A 22,009-nucleotide genomic window follows, 5' to 3' on the forward strand; every position below is an offset into this window, starting at 1 on the left:
CTTTGCAAATCTGTCCATCTCTGAATCAGGCCCAGTGTCAGCTTCAAAGCTGAACGGAAGATCTCTCTTCTGTTCCTGGAGCCTTCATAGGCTTAAAGCAGTTTACATCATCTAAAGATGGTGATAACTACCGGTGCCAAATTCTGTAGTTTGGTACATAGGGGTCAGATTGTAGTCCCCATTGATAATAATGGGGACTATGATCTGTAGTGCTAACTAGCACTTTGCCAAAGATTTCTGTGAAATCTCCTGCATTGTGCCATTAGTACATAAAATTATGAAGAAACTGCAGTTCCTACAGTGGTGCTTGAAAGTTTGTGAACCCTTCAGAATTTTCAAAATTTCTGCTGAAATTTGGCCTAAAACTATCTCAGATTTTCACACAAATCCTAAAAGTAGATAAAGAACCAAATCAAACAAATGAGATGAAAAAAAATAGACATGCTGATTTTTTTTATTGAGGAAAATGATCCAATATCACATTTCTGTGAGTGGCAAAAGTATGTGAACATTTGCTTTCAGTATCTGATATGACCCCTTTGTGCAGCAATAACTGCTTGTAAACATTTCCGGTAATTGCTGTTTAGTCCTGAACATCGGCTTTGAGGAATTTTACCCCATTCCACCGTACAAAACAGCTTCAACTCTGTTATGTTGGTGAAGCGGCGTCACTCCCCGCGGAGTCACCCGGTGCGGGGAGGGATGCTGTGTGAAAGGGGGCATGATCTCGTGAGCAGGGGGTGTGGCCACATGGGTAGGGCGCACACCCCCATGGTCCTGTGTTTCCTACTGCGGGGGGTGTGTGTAGGAGGTGCGGACTGCGTTGTGTGCAGCGTGCCGGCTCCCTCATAGTGTCAGGAGCCGAGTGCTGCACTTAATACTACAGTGCAGCACTCACACTACTGTCACTGAAGGGGAGTCTTCCCCTTGGTGTCACTCCTCGGCGGGTGACACCCTGGTGCGGCCCACACCCCCCTTGTGACACCACTGTGTTTGTGGGTTTCCTCCCATGAACTGCTCACTTCAGGTCCTTCCACAACATTTCAATTGGATTATGGACATTGACTTGGCTATTCCAAAACTTTAAATTTATTCTTCTTTAACCATTCTTTGGTGGAATGACTTGTGTGCTTTGGGTCGTTGTCTTGCTGCATGAGCCACGTTCTCTTGAGATGCAGCTCATGGAGAGATGTCCTGACATTTTCTTTTAGAATATTCTGGCATATTTCAGAAAGTCATTGTCCCATCAATGATGGCAAGTCGTCCTGGGCCAGATGCAGCAAAACCATGATACCACCACCACCGTGTTTCACAGATGGTATAAGTTTTTTATGCTGGAATGAAGTGTTCTCCTTTCTCCAAACATAATGCTTCTCATTTAAATCCAAAAAGCTATATTTTGGACTCATCTGTGTAAGAAACATTGCTCCAGTAGTCTTCTAGCTTGTCCAGGTGATCTTTAGCAAACTGCAGACAGGCAGCAATGTTCTTTATGGAGAGCAGTGGCTTTCTCCTTGCAATCCTGCCATGCACACCATTGTTGTTCAGTGTCCTCCTGATGGTGGAATCATGAACATAAACATTAGCTAATGTGGGAAAGGCCTTCAGTTGCTTAGAGGTTACCTTAGGTTCCTTTTGTGACCTTGTGATCTATTAGACGCCTTGCTCTTTGCGTGATCTTTGTTGGTCAACCACTCCTGGGGAGAGGAACAATGGTCTGAAATTTCCTCCATTTCCTCCATTTGTACACAACCTGTCTGACTGTTGATTGGTGGAGTCCAAACTCTTTAGAGATGGTTTTGTAACCTTTTCCAGCCTGATGGGCATCAACAACTCTTCTTCTGGGGTCCTCATAAATCTCCTTTGCTCGTGGCATGATACACTTCCACAAACGTGTTGTGAACATCAGACATTGACAGATCCCTGATCTTTTAAAAAGACAGGTTGTCCACTAACACCTGATTGTCATTCCATAGATTGCAAATACTTGACTCTAATTTCACCTTCAAAATGTCTGCTACGCCTAAAGGTTCACATGCTTTTGCCACTCACAGATATGTGATATGCTAATTTTTTTGAGGAAAATGATCCAATATCTAATTATTTTTTGTCTCATTTGTTTGATTTGGTTCTCTTTATCTACTTATAGGATTTATGTGAAAATCTGAAGTCATTTTTCAGAAGTAATATAGAAAATTCTGATGGGTTCACAAACTTTCAAGCACCACTGTACATAATTATATGTAAAACAACTTGATACATAGGCCCCATAGAGAGATTAATTCACTACAGGAGAAACTGGTACGTTCCACACTGTCAATAACTGGTCCATTTACTCAGCGGACAGAGTGATTTCAGAAGAACTTCTATGTAAGCATATATCTTTTTTATGAGATCATAGGTTGCTTGATTTTACATATATATATATATATATATATATAGTGTATATATGGTTATTACTTGTGTATTTATAATTAGTGGTACCACTTTAATTTATTTTTATAAATATATATTTTTTAATTGTTCTCTATTGATATAATTTTAATACATAGTGTTCATACATTTAGTTTTTCTTGTGGTCAGTGATCATTTCTATTTCCTTGGGTCACATGTTTCCAGTTGTCTAATCATATTTACTACATAAGCTCTGTTTCTCTCTTTTCTTTTGGTGGTAATTATGCAGGAGCTTTTTCGAAAAAGAACAAGAGGACATACAGAATTCTGCACCATTATCTAATATTAAAGAATTAAGCACAAGGAACACTAAGCACAAGGAACACTTGCATTATTGTTATTGCTGGGGCAGTAATCTTATATAAACTGGAGTCCAGTAATGTAATCTAGGCAAGATATGAAAAGGCTGCAACTGCGAACTACAGTGATCCATAACAGAGGGGAACCCACTGAAACCAGATAGAAATAGCACAGCTGTTTAGAGTCCAATAAAGTCACATAAAATGACATACTGTAGCTGCTGACATTTTTAAGTAGCACTTGTGACAATACCTGTTGCACCCTATAAGACTTCCAATGGATCTGCTGGAATATTCACCAGTTGCAATGAAATAATAAAACCGTATTTTTGTCTTTGAAACACTTCCCATCCCATGTTCTAGTGACTTCAATGTTGCAAGTGGAACTGTAACCAAAGAAAGTCAGATAACCCCCCAAAAAATGGTAAATTGAATGAACTGTGAATAACCAATAAATGTACCTTCCCCATGCATGATACACAAAAATAATAAGTGTGCGATATAAAACAAATTATTGAATCATGATAGCTGTAACATTACCTTAATTTGGAATAAAGAAATATTCCAAAATAAGAAACTAGATTCCATAAGATATAAAACTTGAAATTCAATTTTTGCCATAATTGAAATGTTTAATATTTTAGAAGAAAATGTAAATATGTTCACTTAACAATTACAGAGTAATTTGCAATATGAGAAACTGCCACAATGCAGTGATGACATTAGATGCACTTAGTTTTCCTATAATTATGCCTATAAATATTACTAGTAAGTGCAGGATTTCTGGGCCAAGATGCCAACATCTACATGGGTGTAAGATATTGAACTGTCTAATGAGAGGAGTTGGGTGGATCAGGGTGATTGTGCTGACTGGATTAAGCTAATGAGTCCACCTCAACCCTCAAACAAAACCAAGATGCCATTTTGTTGTTATGAGATAAATTGGTGGAGAGTGTAAATTTAGTAGGAGGTCTTTAATGGGTTACATTTTACAATTATCAGATACACTTCTGCAGAAAATGCCATTCATGATGGTCTGAACCTAGCAGAATTTTAGGATTAAAACAGAAAAGTCAAAATGAATAATGTGGTGGTTCTAAAGGTTTCACTGCAATGTTCCATTAAAGCCACAAAATTAGGCTCAGTTTGATTTTTCTGAAGCAATTTCAAGGACAGGGAAGTGGGTGAGTACCAGACAAGAGAAGTAGGCACACCTGTGCATAGAACGAAGCAGTGCAACTCATCAATATGCCTTACAGGTTGTTTCTAAGTCGGAGTCAAAGTAGCTGTGTTTGCGTGATGCAGTGGAAACCTGATTTACTACTTATGCTAATGCAAGTTTCCATAGAGCTAATATGGATATCCGTGTGGCTTCAGTGTTTTTCCATCTACAGTCAGGTCCATAAATATTGGGACATTGACAGAATTTTCATATTTTGGCCTCTATTCACCACCACAATGGCTTTGAAATGAACCAAACAAGATGTGATTTAACTGCAGACTTTCAGATTTAATTTGAGGGTAATTACATCCAAATCAGGTGAACGGTGTAGGAATTACAACGGTTTCTATATGTGCCTCCCACTTTTTAAGGGGCCAAAAGTAATGGGACAAACTAAACAATCCTTAATCTAACTTTCACTTTTCAATACTTTGTTGCAAATCCTTTGCAGGCAATTACAGCCTGAAGTCTGGAATGCATAGACATCACCAGACACTGGGTTTCATCCCTGGTGATGCTCTGCCAGGCCTCTACTGCAAATGTCTTCAGTTCCTGCTTGTTCTTGGGGCATTTTCCCTTCAGTTTTGTCTTCATCAAGTGAAATGCATGCTCAATCGGATTCAGGTCAGGGGATTGACTTGGCCATTGCATAACATTCCACTTTTTAGCCTTACAAAACTCTTTGGTTGCTTTTGCAGTATGCTTCGGGTCATTGTCCATCTGCACTGTGAAGCGCTGTCCAATGAGTTCTGAAGCATTTAACTGAATATGAGCATATAATATTGCCCAAAACACTTCAGAATTCATTCTGCTGCTTTTGGCAGCAGTCACATCATCAATAAATACAAGGGAACCAGTTCCATTGGCAGCCATACATGCCCACGCCATGACACTACCACCACCATGCTTCACTGATGAGGTGGTATGTTTTGGATCATGAGCAGTTCCTTTCCTTCTCTTCTCTTCCCATCACTCTGGTACAAGTTGATTTTTGTCTCATCTGTCCATAGGATGTTGTTCCAGAACTGTAATGGCTTTTTTAGATGTTGTTTGGCAAACTCTAATCTGGTCTTCCTGTTTTTGTGGCTCACCAATGGTTTGCATCTTGTGGTGAATCCTCTATATTTACTCTTGTGAAGTCTTCTCTTGATTGTTGACTTTGACACATATACATCTACCTCCTGGAGAGTGTTCTTGATTTGGCCAACTGTTGTGAAGGGGTTTTTCTTCACCAGGGAAATAATTCTTCTGTCATCCACCACAGTTGTTTTCCGTGGTCTTCCGGGTCTTTTGGTGTTGCTGAGCTCTCCGGTGCGTTCTTTCTTTTTAAGAATTTTCCAAACAGTTGATTTGGCCACACCTAATGTTTTTGCTATCTCTCTGATGGGTTTGTTTTGATTTTTCAGCCTAATGATGGCTTGCTTCACTGATAGTGACAGCTCTTTGGATCTCATATTGAGAGTTGACAGCAACTGATTCCAAATGCAAATGTCACACCTAGAATCAACTCCAGACCTTTTACCTGCTTAATTGATAATGAAATAATGAGGGAATAGCCCACACCTGTTCATGAAATAGCTTTTGAGTTGATAGTCCCATTACTTTTGGCCCCTTAAAAAGTGGGAGGCACATATTGAAACTGTTGTAATTCCTACACCGTTCACCTGATTTAGATGTAATTACCCTCAAATTAAATCTGAAAGTCTGCAGTTAAAGCACATCTTGTTTGTTTCATTTCAAAACCATTGTGGTGGTGAATAGAGGCCAAAATCTGAAAATTCTGTCAATGTCCCAATATTTATGGACCTGACTGTACATGCTGCACCACCATCATTAGTATCAGCACTTGCACAAGCCCCATGCTAGGAAACAGGCTTCCTTTCTCCATACACATGACTCAGAATAATATGGACCTCTAGCTACATGCCTATGACACTCCCTTGACACACCCACAAGACGGAACAGTTCCGTACGACGGCGTTGGTCCATCCCAGTCCCCACCCTGAAAGCGAGATCTGGCAAAGATCTGTTCACATCAGAATCAGATGGAGATATGCAACAGTGTATACTACATAAGTTCGCTGCTGAGCTTGTGTTATATTCTAAAATTCACTAAGAGTTCAGCCTGACTTAGAATCAGCCTCAAACAAGCGAAGTATTTGAACATAGTCAGACTGACTGCTATAACATTTAATAAACATCACATATTTAGTCATAATCCCTGTTGTGCTGTTTTTGATTTCAGGCAAATACTGTAGCAACATTCTGCACAAATCACAGAACATAAATCAGCAGAACAATTTTGATGCATTGCATTTGTTCCATTGAACTGGATAGACCTCCTAAGGCTTAATTCACTAAAGCATGATTTATGGATGATTTACCAATTCACTCATTAGTATACTGAGGGCTTGGAAGCAAATTACAAAAGGAAATATATATATATATATATATATATATATATAAAGAATAAATACATTGAAGAACATTTGGAAGTTTAACTATCTATGAATTTCTTACCTGTTTTACAGCATAAAGTAGTCTTCCATAGCAATATACCATCACAAGAACCGGCAAGACCAAGCAGAAGATAAAAAGGCAGATAATGTAGGAAATTGATTCTGTGGACTCGGAAGTCCAGCGCACCGAACAGCTGGTCCCTGCTCCCTCCTTCCCATAGCTGCTCCATCCAAGGAGAGGTGGCACTGTCCATATTAGGGAGTAAATCCAGGAGCTACACACAGCAAGCAGGGCTTTTGTGAACCTTGGACCCCCTTTGTTGTATAAGGTCAGGGTAGTGTAACGTTCGTATGAAAGGATAGCCAATGAGATGAGCGAGACAATTCCTGCAAAATAATACACTCATTAACTTGGTAAAGTTAACATGCAAACAATATATTTTTAACTGATTGATATTAGGAAGATTTCAAAGTGCTGAGATTTTAATTTAGTCCTGTTGGATGTAAACTTGGTGCACATCGCTCCTTCCCTACAATTATTTTATGGTGGAAAGGAAACTGAATTTTAAATTAATATATTTTTCACATTACTATATACAAAGCTTAGTGTACAGTAAGGCAACTGGACTGGAAGTACTCATACCTTTAGCTAATTATTCTGCATGGGGATGATAGGCTGGACACTATCTCTCATCACTATGGGTCTGACTCACAGTTGTACACAAACACAATGGCATTTGAAGACCTGTGCAAACGCGGGATATGTACTGCTCATGTGCAGATCTCCTTCTGCCCGCTCGCTTGAAAGTGCCCAGATGCCGCAGCCTGATTGACGTCAGGCAGTGCCCAGCAAACGGGCAATAACACAAATTAGTGGGGGACTTAATGTAGAACCAGGTGTCTAATTCTTGATCAGTTTGTATGATCCAAAATCATTATATGGGTATTATACATTAGAGGTAGATTTTACTGGTGTACAAGAGCAGAAGAATAAGGTGTCAGTCAGGGGCGTTTCTAGAGAGGAGGGGGCCTATGTGTAGGGGTGTATCTAGGCATTTGAGTGCCCCTGGCAAAGTAAGGGACTGGCGCCCCCCCATATTTGAAATAGGGAAGGTGCACGTGGCAAAAAGAGACGTGGTCTTGTGGAGAAGGGGCATGGCCACACACACATTTTATATATATATATATATACATATATATATATATATATATATAGACACATATATTCATATATATATATATACATGCATATACACACACACACACATATATATATATATACATATACACACACACATATATATATATATATGTATATATATATATATATATATATATACCATTCTTGTATAAAATAAATGTAATATTATTACCCTCCTAAAAGCCATCCCCGGCCAGTGGTGGTGCTGCAGTACAGAACATACACTGTTACTGGCGCCAGTGTTCGTCACCGCACAGCACTACAGATATCAAACTCAAATGAAACTACAGCTCCCAACAGCCCTTGCTGTCAGGAGCTCCCGGCAGCAAGGGGAGCTCTCGGCAGCAAAGACTGCTGGGAGCTGTAGTTTATATTCAGTTCCTTCACTGTAACATTCTGTGTAGCGCGATGCTGGACACCGGCGCTGGTAACAGTGCTCATGCCTGCTGTTGTGAGGATCTCCGGGCAATGCACTGGCCAGGGGCGCACACCAACATCAGGTGCAAAAAATAATAAGTGTTTCTATTCCATGGCTGCGGATGGCATCGCCGGGTGGCGCCTCTTCTTGGCTGGCGCCCCTGACGAATGCCATCCCGGCCAATGGGTAGATACGCCCCTGTCTGTGTGTAGTCTCCGACACGGGCCCCCTCCTCTCTGTCCGGTGGCTGGCAACGCACTGAGCTGTGCGAGGCCATCGTCAGAGTTATAGACTCTGGGCACTGGAGTGCACCCAGAGTCTATAGAGCATGCACAGGTCACCGGGAAAATGGCCGCGACACCCATTTTCCCTGTACTGTACATGCGCAAACGACGAGAAAATGGCCGCGGCACCCATTTTAAAGTCATTTTTACAGCGCTGGACCCCCATGCCGACGTGGGACTCTGGAGAGGTAAGTAATACTATGGGTGCAGAGTGTGCGGTGCAGATCCCCCCTGGACCCAGGGGCCCATGTGCCCCGCACACCTTGCACCCATTATAGATACGCCCTTTGTGTCAGTGAAGAAAGTGGTGACTCACCAGAAAAACTCTACATGAAAGGGGGAGATATAATGAAAAATAAAATTGCTCTGTGGTAAAAGGTGCTCTCAGTTATAGTCATGAACTTTCATTGACTGACAACATTTATTACTACACACAGGGGCGTAGTGAGGGCGGTTCCAGTGGAGCGCATGCTCCAGGCGCCGGAATTGTCAGAAGGCTCCGCACGCTGCGCTGCTGGCTGAACTTAGACTCTGGTGCTGTGTCACACAGTTGTAAAATGGGCCCGCGCAGCGCTGCCTCTTTGGGGATGGGAGGCTCATGCGTGCCCCGGACGTAACCTTTTTAGATGTGGTGCGTGACGGCAGTGGAGGATCATGGGGGGGACCGAGGCACATGCCACTCCAGCGTACAGTGACAGACACAGAGCAGAGCATCTGCAGCAGCATGGTCGGAGGCTGAGCAGCTCCGCCTCCTTGAGTTCTGCTTTGCAAACTGCTTGTTGTAAGACGTGAACGTGACATCATGATGTCACGTTGCGCATACTATGAAGAGGAGCCGCGCCGCCAGACATGCAGAAAAGCGGGGACCTAGCAAGAGCTATTCCGACGGGGAATGCCAGAGCGAATGGCCGCAGACAGGCCAGCATCACTGATCCAGAGCCCTCTGACGGGGTTTGGTGGGGAACATCCGGTTCATGTAGTATAGACTGGAGGCCAGTAACTGACCTCTCTGGGGGTTTCCTGGTACAGCAGCAATCCCCGTTATGTCATGATGAGGCTGCCAGAAGAAGGAGCTGTGAAGCAGTATATCACTACTGCGCACTGTCCCTTACAATCTGCAGTGGAGACTTTGCCTTCTTAAAGAGACCCCTGATTAATGCCCACCTGAAGATCATACAGCGCGGATCCCACTCACACTACAAGTTAGGTGAGTGTACATGAGCACTTTTTCCCTATGTCACCTCATCCCCCCTGTTTGTGTGTCTTGTTTTCTCTCTCTCTTTGGTTTTAAAAATGTATTACTATCTGTAATACCCTCATGAGCCAATTTAATTTCTTTGGGGGCCAATGTATGTGTGTGCTTTGTTTTCTGTGGGGGCCAATGTATGTGTGTGCTTTGTTTTCTTTGGGGGCCAATGTATGTGTGTGCTTTGTTTTCTGTGGGGGCCAATGTATGTGTGTGCTTTGTTTTCTTTGGGGGCCAATGTATGTGTGTGCTTTGTTTTCTGTGGGGGCCATTGTATGTGTGTCCTTTGTTTTCAGTGGGGACCAATGTATGTGTGTGCTTTGTTTTCTGTGGGGGCCATTATATGTGTGTCCTTTGTTTTCAGTGGGGACCAATGTATGTGTGTGCTTTGTTTTCTGTGGGGGCCATTATATGTGTGTGCTTTGTTTTCTGTGGGGACCAATATATGTGTGTCCTTTGTTTTCTGTGGGGACCAATGTATGTGTGTGCTTTGTTTTCTGTGGGGGCCATTGTATGTGTGTCCTTTGTTTTCTGTGGGGGCCATTGTATGTGTGTCCTTTGTTTTCTGTAGGGGCCATTGTATGTGTGTGCTTTGTTTTCTGTGGGGGCCATTGTATGTGTGTGCTTTGTTTTCTGCGGGGGCCATTGTATGTGTGTGCTTTGTTTTCTGTGGGGGCCATTGTATGTGTGTGCTTTGTTTTCTGTGGGGCCAATGTATGTGTGTGCTTTGTTTTCTGCGGGGGCCATTGTATGTGTGTGCTTTGTTTTCTGCGGGGGCCATTGTATGTGTGTGCTTTGTTCTCTGTGGGGGCCATTGTATGTGTGTCCTTTGTTTTCTGTGGGGGCCATTGTATGTGTGTGCTTTGTTTTCTGTGGGGGCCAATGTATGTGTGTGCTTTGTTTTCTATGGGGGCCATTGTATGTGTGTGCTTTGTTTTCTGTGGGGGCCAATGTATGTGTGTGTTTTGTTTTCCGTGGGGACCAATGTATGTGTGTGCTTTGTTTTCTGCGGGGGCCAATGTATGTGTGTGCTTTGTTTTCTGTGGGGGCCATTGTATGTGTGTCCTTTTTTTTCTGTGGGGGCCATTATATGTGTGTGCTTTGTTTTCTGTGGGGGCCAATGTATGTGTGTGCTTTGTTTTCTATGGGGGCCATTGTATGTGTGTGCTTTGTTTTCTGTGGGGGCCAATGTATGTGTGTGTTTTGTTTTCTGTGGGGGCCAATGTATGTGTGTGCTTTGTTTTCTGTGGGGACCAATGTATGTGTGTGCTTTGTTTTCTGTGGGGGCCAATGTATGTGTGTGTTTTGTTTTCTGTGGGGGCCAATGTATGTGTGTGTTTTGTTTTCTGCGGGGGCCAATGTATGTGTGTGTTTTGTTTTCTGCGGGGGCCAATGTATGTGTGTGTTTTGTTTTCTGCGGGGGCCAATGTATGTGTGTATTTTGTTTTCTGCGGGGGCCAATATGTATGTGTGTGTTCTGTTTTCTGCGGGGGCCAATGTATGTGTGTGTTTTGTTTTCTGCGGGGGCCAATGTATGTGTGTGTTTTGTTTTCTGCGGGGGCCAATGTATGTGTGTGTTTTGTTTTCTGCGGGGGCCAATGTATGTGTGTGTTTTTGTTTTCTGCGGGGGCCAATGTATGTGTGTGTTTTGTTTTCTGCGGGGGCCAATGTATGTGTATGGAGACACATATAATAAGTTAATGGCTAAGGAGTTTTATAGGGGATGGATCCAGCTAAAATCAGTTAGGGGGTGTGAGTACAGGGCACAGATATATACTGTATTGTGGTCAGTAATTGAGGGGTGTATAAGAGGGGATGGTCGGATATGTGTGGGAGGCAGGGGCGTCTTAAGAGAGGAGGGGGTCCATGTGCATTCCCCCTCTGGGGCCCACTCCTCGCTCCCTGGCGCCTGGTCCCACTGCAGCATCAGTAGACTATGGGCACAAGAGTGTGCCCATAGTCTACTGCACATGCGTAGATCGCCGGGGAAATGGTGCAGCCATCATTTTCCCTGCAAATTCCTCACTGCGTATGAGCAAAATTCCAGAAAAATGGCCTCTGCGCCCATTTTCCAGCGTTTTGTGCAGCACTGAGACACCTGACACAGGACCTCGGAGAGGTAAGTTTTTAATAATATGGTGCAGGGTGTGCAGTGCGGGGCCCCTTGGACCCATGTGCACCGCACTCCCTGCATCCATTATAGATATGCCCCTGGAGGGAGGCGTGACACTGATATATAATGCAGTCAGTGAGTATAGTAGGTGTAATGAGTATTACAGACAGGGGGGGCTGCTACAATCAGTGGGAGCTGGATCTAGAGCACTGATATATGATGTGGTCAGTGAGGGTGTAATAATGAGTATTATAGTGAATTGGGGCCTGATAAATTCAGTTAGGAGGAGACTGATTAGAGGTTCCCCATTGCAGAGAAACCACCATTATTTTACTATTTTTACTAATGGATTTATTTTAGTAGCTAGGAATATATCATTTCAATACCTCTCCTAATGTTTATTTTTGCATCCCTTAAAATTAAACCCCATATGCTGGACTTACCTCCTCCCTGGAACACCTAGGGGAGGGAGGGTGCCATAGCATGCTTGTGCTCCAGGTGCCCTGGCAACACGCTACGCCTCTGACTACACATGGTTAATAAAATGGAACTACTGGCTATTATTCATGGTGGAGTGATGTAAAATAACTGAGATAGCTGCCAAAGTTAAGTGCTCAGATACTGTAAGCTCAATCTATTGTCAAACTGGTCTATCGTCTGAGCATGGAACTAAAGCTTTGTACAACTGTTGAATAAAATGTGAGATCCTGAATAGTGTGATATATTTTATTTAATTCCTAACATATTTCTAAAAAACAATACACACTTTAAAGAGGAACCTTTTAAACAAGAGTGTGAATAAAGGTGTGCTAGTGCTTTTCATTTAGAATGACATAAATAAAATATTTGACACTTTATTGGAATATTAAGTATCTTCTAGAGGTGACAAAACGTATTTGACAATTATTTTAGCCCTTTCTTCACCTTCTATAACAGTGATGTAACTAGCAGACAGTGTATATAGGGCCTGATTCAGAGCCACTCGTAAGCGGCCGCTCGTTCGTTCTGACCGATGTTCGCTCATCTGCGCATGCGTACGGATCGTTATACGCATGCGCGAACCAGTCAGTGCGGCCGAAATTCATGTGCTCGCAAAATAGTGAATGCCTGATAATTTGAGTGACAGGATTAGGCGTATGTGGGTGGTAACAGGGGAAGGTGCTTGAAAATGGGGAGTGCTTAAAGGTCAAAACGGGTGTTTTATGGGTGTGCATAATTAAAACAGCAGTGTCATTGACCACGTCACTGGGTTTTTTTTTAACCAGAACTGCTCGCAAAATTGTGGTAGCAAAAATCAACCACAAGAATAGCGAGCAGCTCATACCCTGTTCGATGTACTCGATTAATCGAATAAATAGCGGACATGACGTAGGATGCGAGTGGCCAGGGGGCGTAGTTTCCCAAAAAACGACCGCAAGTTTTGATCGCTCGTTAGACCTAGAGGCGTGAACAGACCGCAAACAGCGAACGGTTCATTTGAATAGCCACCCCTATTTTCTGGACGAGCGAGCGCAAATAGCGACCAGCTCTGAATCAGGCCCATAGTTTATGTCAGAAATTCCCAAACTCGGTTCTCAAGGTACCCTAACAGTCCAGGTTTTAAGGATATCCATGCTTGACCACAGGTGATTTAATTAGTACCTCAGTAAATTTGATTTAACCATCTGTGCTCAACCATGGATATCTCTAAACCTGATTGTGGGGTGACCTGGAGACCACGTTTGGTAACCTCTGGTTTATGTGATGTACCAATGGGCTCCCAAGTAGGTAAAGCAGACATGCATAGAAAAAAATTACTGTAAGTTATTTTAAAAGTGTGCCCTATAAATGCTATGGTTGTAGCTAGAGCATGCTGTTTATTGATTATAGAATGCTGTTTATTGATTATAGCATGCTGTTTTATAGCATGCTGTTAAACAGCATTTTTATACTTCACTACAAGCTCAATCTTTACTGATCTATTTTATATTTTAAGAAATGATAAAAATAGAAGTGTTATTTAAATCATAACATACATTAAAAATGTTGCTATTGTAGACTGAAAAATTGTTAGTTCTTCAAAATTATGCTCTAGTGGACAGCTGAAACAAGGTAATACACAAACAATTACAATAGCAAAAACATAATATACCAATTGTTATGTGATCATATTTATTTTAGGGGCAGATCCGGAACCCCCCACTGCGCAAATATCAGATTATTACAGGAGAGAAAACCTCCACAGTTTTTTCATGCACATCTATGGCATGTGAGCAAACTAGAGTAAGGTTATCTTGCATTCTAATGAAACCTTGTCCCTCTGTCTCTTAGGTTACTATTCTCTTGATTACTGTAAGCATACATTTTATTGCAAGCATTTACTCTTATGTAAACAAAGAATGCAAGGTTATATTATTTTAAATGGTTTGTGCTTCAAGTAGAGTGGGATCATGGGTGTGCAAGTGCAACTCATTTACAGTAAGTGTCTTTTAGGGAGTAGGAGAAAACTGATCTGATGGTTTCAGCAGTAAAGGTAAAGATGCGTATCCACTTGCAGATTTTGGAATGACAGTACGATTACAACATTGTAATCGTACAGTCGTTCCTCATCCCCTGTAGTGCCCACACTGAAAGATATGTCGTTTAGTGTAGGCACCCTCCATCATCCTTGAACGTGGTCAATCTGTCATTATCAGCAGATTGACCAGCATGTTCAGGCGATGATTGACGTCGAAAACGACCAGCAGGAGTGCGCATCGCTGGTCGTTTTCGACATTTTCATGCTTGATTCATGCACGATTAATGAGCTATTGAACAATAATGATATCATTATCGCTCAATCGCTCATTTTAACTGGCAAGTGGATATGCAACATAAGCTTTTAAACTTGCAAGATGTTCCATTTTAGCCTCAATGCATCTATGTGGTATCGAGAGAGTAGGGCCAGATTAAGGGCTACATGGCCCTGGGACTGCAAATGGTCAGTGGCCTATGGTGAGAAGCATATGAGCTATGACCAGTGATGTGTTACTGAAGATAGTGCCATATCACCATTGACACCCAGTACACTATTTTAAAACTTAAGATTTATGGCCGACCGTATGTTCATCATCATGCTGTCATGATGAATTGCCTATCTTTATGTGGAGGCCTGGGGCTGTAGTTCCATTCTCCCCATTGTTAATCTGGCCTTGCTAGAGGGTAAATTAATAAAAGCCTCTTGATATCTAGGATATCTAGGATTAGCACATTTTTACTTCCTACCCAATTCCTTATACATGGCTTGCCTATTTGTGTGATGCACTGCAAACAAGGCTGTTACAGATGTACAAGTGCCAGTAAGGTGTGCAATCAGGGATCATTTCTTGACCTATTTAAATGAGTCAGTGCTAGAATTCCAAAGTTCACCTGAATATATAGCATTGTTGATTGTTCAAAAACATAAAGATAAATTCTTTGTTTTTAAGGTTGTTGGTCCCACACCCTGTGATATTGAGCAATAAAGTTGTCACACTGCAACTGCTATGTGTATGCACCCAAAATTATTTTGTTCCTGTAAAAATTGATCATTATCAGGCATATTGGTAATTTGGTAATTTAAATATGCAATCATATTGGACAGTAGTAATGTAATATAGCTCGCTACAAATTAAATGTAAAGTTCGACCAGGAAGCTTCTATGGTTGGCCAGAACATTTCAAGGCTTGGAGTATAGGACCTGATTCAGACACGATCGCTAAGGCGCGATCGCTCGCTGTGAGCGATTTTCACCCATCTGCGCATGCGTATAATTCGCAGTGCACGTACGCAAGCCATTCGTTGCGATCTGATTTTGGTAGCTCGTAAGCCACTATCAGATCGCTGCTTTGAGTGACAGATAGTGCAGTTTGTGGGTAGTAACCGGGGAAGGTGTTTGTGAATGGGGGAGTGGATGTGTGAACGCAGGCGTGTCAGGCTGCCAAAAGCCGTTTAAAGGGCGTGCATAATTAGCAATGTAGCATCATTATACACGTCACATGCATGCATTTCAGCCCGCACTGATCGCAGTGCTTGCGGAGGGAAAAGGCAACCCCAAGGGCTGCGAGCAGCTCCGATGGCTCATGATGGTCCCGATTAATAATACATTTCCCGGAGATGATGTGTGTTGCAAGTGGTAAGGGGGCGTCTTCAGACACTTGCGAGCGCACTTTGCCGTAGCTCGCTAACACACAGTGGGCGTCCTTATGAGATGCAGTGCGAGCGCTTAATTAAAATAACCAGCCCCTTTTTGCCTGCGAGCGGGTCTGAATGAGCTCCATAGTGTTTAGTTCGTTGTGATGGCTAACCAATAGCATTGCTTCCACATCTCTAACTTTTGCATGAGTTTATTTCAGTTAAAAGATATGTAACTGCTGTATATGGGGTTGATTTATAGCAATATTGGGTAAATGTTCTGTGTTTCCTAGTAAAATTGCAAAATATTATCAGTATGTACATATAAAAGATTTCATTTATTAAAAATGTTATATTAATAATAATCTGTTTCTTTTCTGTAGAGCTGCCTGCACAACACACTAGTAATATATTGCAATTTATCTGTAACTGTGACCGCACTTTCATTGTAAGCTACTGAATGTCAACATTGACAATTCTTCACTGAGCAGTAATGGAATGGAATGCTGACATGTCAGTAGGACCCACTTCATTGAATCATTTAGGATTTTAAATTAAATTCTTTTTATGACCTTGGAAATATAACTGTATTTTAATAGCAAACTGAGTGAGGCACTATGCTGCACAAGCATCTTGAAAATAATAAAACCATTTAAGTAGAAAAACTTAATTAAGGCATTTAAGTGGTTTGGTTCACACAGACTGGATATGCCGATAATGTCTAATTTTAAATAGAAATACCTGTAAGACAAATTTTCTAAATTCTTCTGCAAAATATATGCTTTGTTCCACCTCTAAAATATTCCTTTATTATAGTTTTGTAATAGAGCTAGTAGTGCCACTTAAGAAAATTTATTTTTTGTTTACTTTTAAACATTATTACAAAACACCTGCTATGTCCTGCGATGACTTTTGGACCCCACATTGCAGGTTTCTCTGTAGTGTGTTGTTGGTTGTAACTTTTGGAGAGGATCCTCACGCTGTTTATCCCACTGCATAATTGACAACCACCCGGGCTATGAAGGTGGGTACTTGAATCATTTGGGGGGATGGGCAGAAGTACGCATTTGTTTATTTTATCTATATAATAAGCGAGAAAGTGTATGTTTGTGTCTGTCTGTTTGTCGTTTATGCATTGTGAGAGTTTGTATCTAGCTCCACCAAATTTGGCATGGTGGTGTACTTTGATAAGGATTAGCTTTTTGGCTATGTTTGAAGTTTGTCAGAGACATGGAGGTTTACATGGTGCACACCAAGTAGGCCGTGGAGTCTCTGATTTGAATGTTGGTGTAAGCAAGTTCACTCAGGATGTCTTCCAGTGCCTAAAACTGCACTGATCTGAAGGCACAGGCTGATATGTACCACTGGAGGGCAGGTAGAGCTCCAACGGAAGAGCAGTGAGTCGGAGGATCAACTGTCACACTGCAGCTGCACTGACAGTTACTAATTTCCTCCAAGCACATTTTCATAAATAATGGTCTGTGCATTATCCAAATGAGTTTCTAAACTGCCAGGAACCACCAGGGATGCCTCAGCACAAATAATTTTTAAAGGCCGGTGCATCAATCATGCTGCTTAGAAACCTGTATGCTCCAAAGCTTTGCATAAAAACTCTCAAAGACCATGTCAGTGAAGCCACTATTATAACAGGATTGTGTTCATTCCTCGCATCCCACTCATACCAACAGACATGCCATTTGAATTGAATTTCCAATCCGACTTGCTTTTTTTGCAATGACTGTCAATAAAGCCCCAGGGTCAATCTTTAAAGGTAGCAGCAATTGACTTGCAAACTCCTTGCTTTTCTCATGGGCAGTTGTATGTGACATGTTCAAGACTGGGGGCTTTCGACACGCTTTTCATTCTGGCTCCTCATGAAGCAACAAACAACATTGTTTATACCTCAGTGTTGAGGTAACAGTGTCTAAATACTCTATAGAAATTGATAGATAGGTCCTTTTCAGGGCTAAAACCATGTTAGCAAACAGTGGGGTGACTGGGGTCCTTTTCAGGATCAATGGAATGGGGTTATAGGTGAGGACATTGTAAAAAATGAAGGCTGCAGATGTACTTTAAGGTATCAAAGCTAGTTTTGAATATGCTTAGAAGGTCAATCATTATCATCAAGTTGAATATGATGCAGCATCATGATACACATGCAGACACATTTAACATTCTACTGTATTTTGAGGTGTACTTATGTTAAGATATGTGCAATTCAAAATAAACTTGTGAATACACTATTTTTGCTAAACACATTTTCGTGTATGTGTTCTTCTAATTTTAAATGCCACCCTAACTGTCACTTTACAGGCTATGAGTGAGATGTATTATAGCGGCATGTTAAGTGCCGCTATATCGCTTCCTGCTTCACATCTTTACCAAGGTGAAGCAGGAAGCACTAACGATGAGATATATGAACATCTCATCAGCCGGAGCATGGGCGTATTAACTCCCCCCTCCGGCGATCCCTGCCTGAGTACACTAGGCTGGTGCGCTGTGTCTAAACTAAGAAAAAAGGGATAGGTTTTAGGGGAAAGTACCTTATATCCCTCACCCAGCACAGCACTCCTCACAGCACAGTACCCCTCACCCAGCACAGCACTCCTCACAGCACAGTACCCCTCACCCACCACAGCACTCCTCACAGCACAGATTACAGCACCCGTCTCCTAGCACAGTATCCCTCACCCAGCACAGCACTCCTCACAGTACAGTACCCTCACCCAGCACATCACTCCTCACAGCACAGATTACAGCACAACACCCCTCCAAGCACAGTACCTCTCACCCACCACAGCACCCCTCTCCTAGCACAGTATCCCTCACCCAGCACAGCACTCCTCACAGTACAGTACCCCTCACCCAGCACAGCACCCCTCTCCTAGCACACTATCCCTCAGCCAGCACAGCACTCCTCACAGTACAGTACCCCTCACCCAGCACAGCACTCCTCACAGCACAGTACCCCTCACCGAGCACAGCACCCCTCTCCTAGCACACTATCCCTCAGCCAGCACAGCACTCCTCACAGCACAGTACCCCTCACCCAGCACAGCACTCCTCACAGCACAGTACCCCTCACCCAGCACAGCACTCCTCACAGCACAGTACCCCTCACCCAGCACATCCCTCCTCACAGCACAGATTACAGCACAGCACCCCTCCTAGCACAGTACCTCTCACCCAGCAGCAATGATCACAGCCACACCCAACACCCATCACCAATCACCTCTCACCGACCAGCACACAGCACCCCTCACAGCAGTCAGCTCAGTACCCCTCACTACATGCTAAGCTGACTTTAATCAAAACATTTTTAGTAAACTTATTTTTTTAAATCTATCTGGCTGCCTGTGCATCCAGTCTGCCACTGCAGTTGTTGGGTGGCTGGCAGGCTATAGGGAGTCAGTGCAAGCTGAGCCTGCTGGACTCTGCAAAGGCCCATGGGAGGAGGATCTGCTGCAGGTGGTTGTGGTACCCTCATAGAAACCTGTGGAACTACAGGTGCCAGCATGCTTCTGCATCCAGCAAGACTGAGGCATGCTGCCAACAGCCCACCTCTACAGAAATTACAGGGACAACATGGGTTAATGCAGCTAGAGACAATACAATGTTGCCAGCTGCAAGTCTCCTTAACTTCCCCTGATTGCTGATTGGATGCTCTGAGAGCGGGAATCCCAGGCATGGAATGTTGCCCTGGACAGAGAAAGGAATTAAATATGCCCTGCACCTGAAGGGAGCTGAGTATTGCAGAGAAGAGCCAGTGTGGAGAGACAGCGTTAGTACAGAGTATCCAGCCACAGATCCTCAGCTGCCAGAGGGGAGCAGCCTTGCAGAGAGGCAGAGAGGGAGAATCCAGGGAGAACGCTGGCAGCAAGTAAAGAGTGATTTCCCAGAGACACTTGTAGAGGAGACTGCCACAGCAACAGGGGAAACCCCTGCTTTCAGAACTCATGCAAGAGCTGATGCAGAGGGGGAAGCCCTGCAAATAAAAAGTGACACTGCAGCCTGATCCAGTAACGCGTGTGAGAGACCCGCTGAACCAGCACACCTACCAGGACTACCCACACCGCCCAGTATTGTGTACTTGCTCCTGACCAAGCTAGTAGTAAAGGGAGACACTAGTTTAGCTATGGGACAACTAATTTACCTTTAGTTGAAAGAAAGCAGATTCCAGTCTGTGGTGCAGAACGTTGCAAGCTTTTGATAAGACGGCCCCTGAGTTATCTTAGGGAGATCAGTGTCCTTGTCACTCAGGATCATTTTCACTACTGTGTCTTTTGGAGGAATCAATCTTGCATTTAAGGGCTTAATGTACAGTATATGCATATACATCCCCTCTTATATTTGGGATCTCACACCATGAGCTCAGGTATACCGGAACTATATTGTTACAGTGAACTGCCTTGGTGTTCTATTACAGGATACTTACTAAATGAATAGTGATATTGCCAATATATTGGAAAAGTCATTTCTTTCTTGAATGTAATGTCTGAAAGTGATGTATACTATTGCGTATAATATTGGAAAGTCACTCATGTTATTGCGGGACCCATGGTGCGTGTAAAAGTGATTAATAGATTTAGTATATTGATACACAAGTGATTATTGCCAATTTTTGATGAGTTGCATATCCAGTGTTCATATTGTTTGTCATTGTGGTGCACCTGTCCTGCGGGCAGTGTTACTTTACTCATATTCAAGAGGTTAGTGAATTGTATACACACCGTGAATTATCCCTACGAGGGTATTACATTGGCAAGCACAGCAGCCCTCCTACAGCGACCATCAGACATTTTTGTTGATGCCCACTGCCACCACTGTGCTGTTCCATGACTGCTTGTACCCGCTGCTGCTGGCTGTGAACTGCCCAATTGGAGCTGAGAACTCTGATTGCGGAAGGCCAAACACTAGAGCAGAGCTGCCGTCCAGGTGCTCCACCCTCACAAACTAGCACCGGTCATCCCGGCACTGTCCGCTCACTGTTTGCTGCCACCGAGCTAAATTGGAGCAGTCAGCTGAGCTCCGATTGTGAACACTGCACAGTGGTAGTAGCAGCTGCCAGAGTTTCTGCCCAGCCGGCAGCAGGTGCCCCGTGCCTGCCCCAAACCTCTGCTGGCCCTAGGCTGGCTTGGAATGTCCTTAAGCTTTCCAAATGCCCTAGGCATTTGGCTAGTTTGCCTAAGCCTAGGGCTGGCCATGGTGTGAACTAATTCCTTATAAGTTTATAAATGGTTAAATATGCAAATATGGTTTATTGAATTCCTGCACTAACTGTATACATTTTCCTTGTTGTAATTTTAACTCATAGAATTCTGCATGAAGTTGTCAACTTTTTCCCACGAAGAGATGACCACTATCTGACAGAATGGCCTCTTGTTTCCCAAGGATTTCCTGTGGCATTCCTTTCCATCTCCCTGAGGTACTACATTCAGATTTTTGTATAACTTGTCATTAATAATTAGGTTGTTCATAGGTCTTTGGCCGTTATTTGTTCCTAATTCCTTAGTTCTGTTGTTTAGAACAACGTAAGACTTAGAAAAGATTGATGTGTACATATCACAATAATCTTTCTGCCTTGCTAGTCTAATGCATGCATATGGTTATTACATATTTGTGAAAGCACTGTCCATCTCTCCTCTCCCAGTTCTCCTTTGCATGATTCCACCGACCATACTTCCCTACTGATTCTGCATATTTGTACATTATGCTTCTGCCATCAATAGTTTTGTGTATTTACTGGAGTACAGTGTTGTTTTTACCATCTTTTGCTGAAGGGTGCACAAACATTATCATGAAATATTGGGAGTGATGTATTAAGCCTTGTAGTCAGATAAAATAGAGAGAAATAAAGTTCCTGTAATTTTTCAAACACAGCGTGTAAAATGACAGCTAGGAGATGATTGGTTGGTAATTCATCCCTCTCCACTTTATTTCTCTCCAAGGCTTGATACATCTCCCCCATTGTTTCTGATCTAAATAATGTGGTTCACAGAATATTAGCCTGTAGGCTGTTTGGAAAACTAGATAGGGCAATGAGGGCCTGACTCAGAGGTGAGTGCAAAAGCAGCTGCACCTACAGTATTGCCAGTCGCCTGTCTGCAACTTTATGCAATGACGCTACAAAGTCCTCCCCTGGTGTATGTCCATATGGCTGAATGTGCAAGGACTGAGAGGCC

General features: G+C 42.8%; 1 protein-coding gene across 1 annotated transcript in view; it reads right to left on the reverse strand.

Annotated features, from left to right (window-relative positions):
- The window catches only part of LOC148507586 (pinopsin-like), a 163,373-nt gene that overhangs the window by 83,820 nt on the left and 57,544 nt on the right, over positions 1-22,009 (reverse strand). Inside the window, exon 2 of the mRNA XM_088445870.1 lies at positions 6,496-6,821. Within this exon, the coding sequence (XP_088301996.1) occupies positions 6,496-6,821 (326 nt within the window). The remainder of the gene's footprint in view (positions 1-6,495; positions 6,822-22,009) is intronic.

The sequence above is a fragment of the Taudactylus pleione genome, unplaced genomic scaffold, assembly GCF_031769625.1.
Source record: "Taudactylus pleione unplaced genomic scaffold, aTauple2 ptg000391l, whole genome shotgun sequence".
NCBI lineage: Eukaryota > Metazoa > Chordata > Amphibia > Anura > Myobatrachidae > Taudactylus > Taudactylus pleione.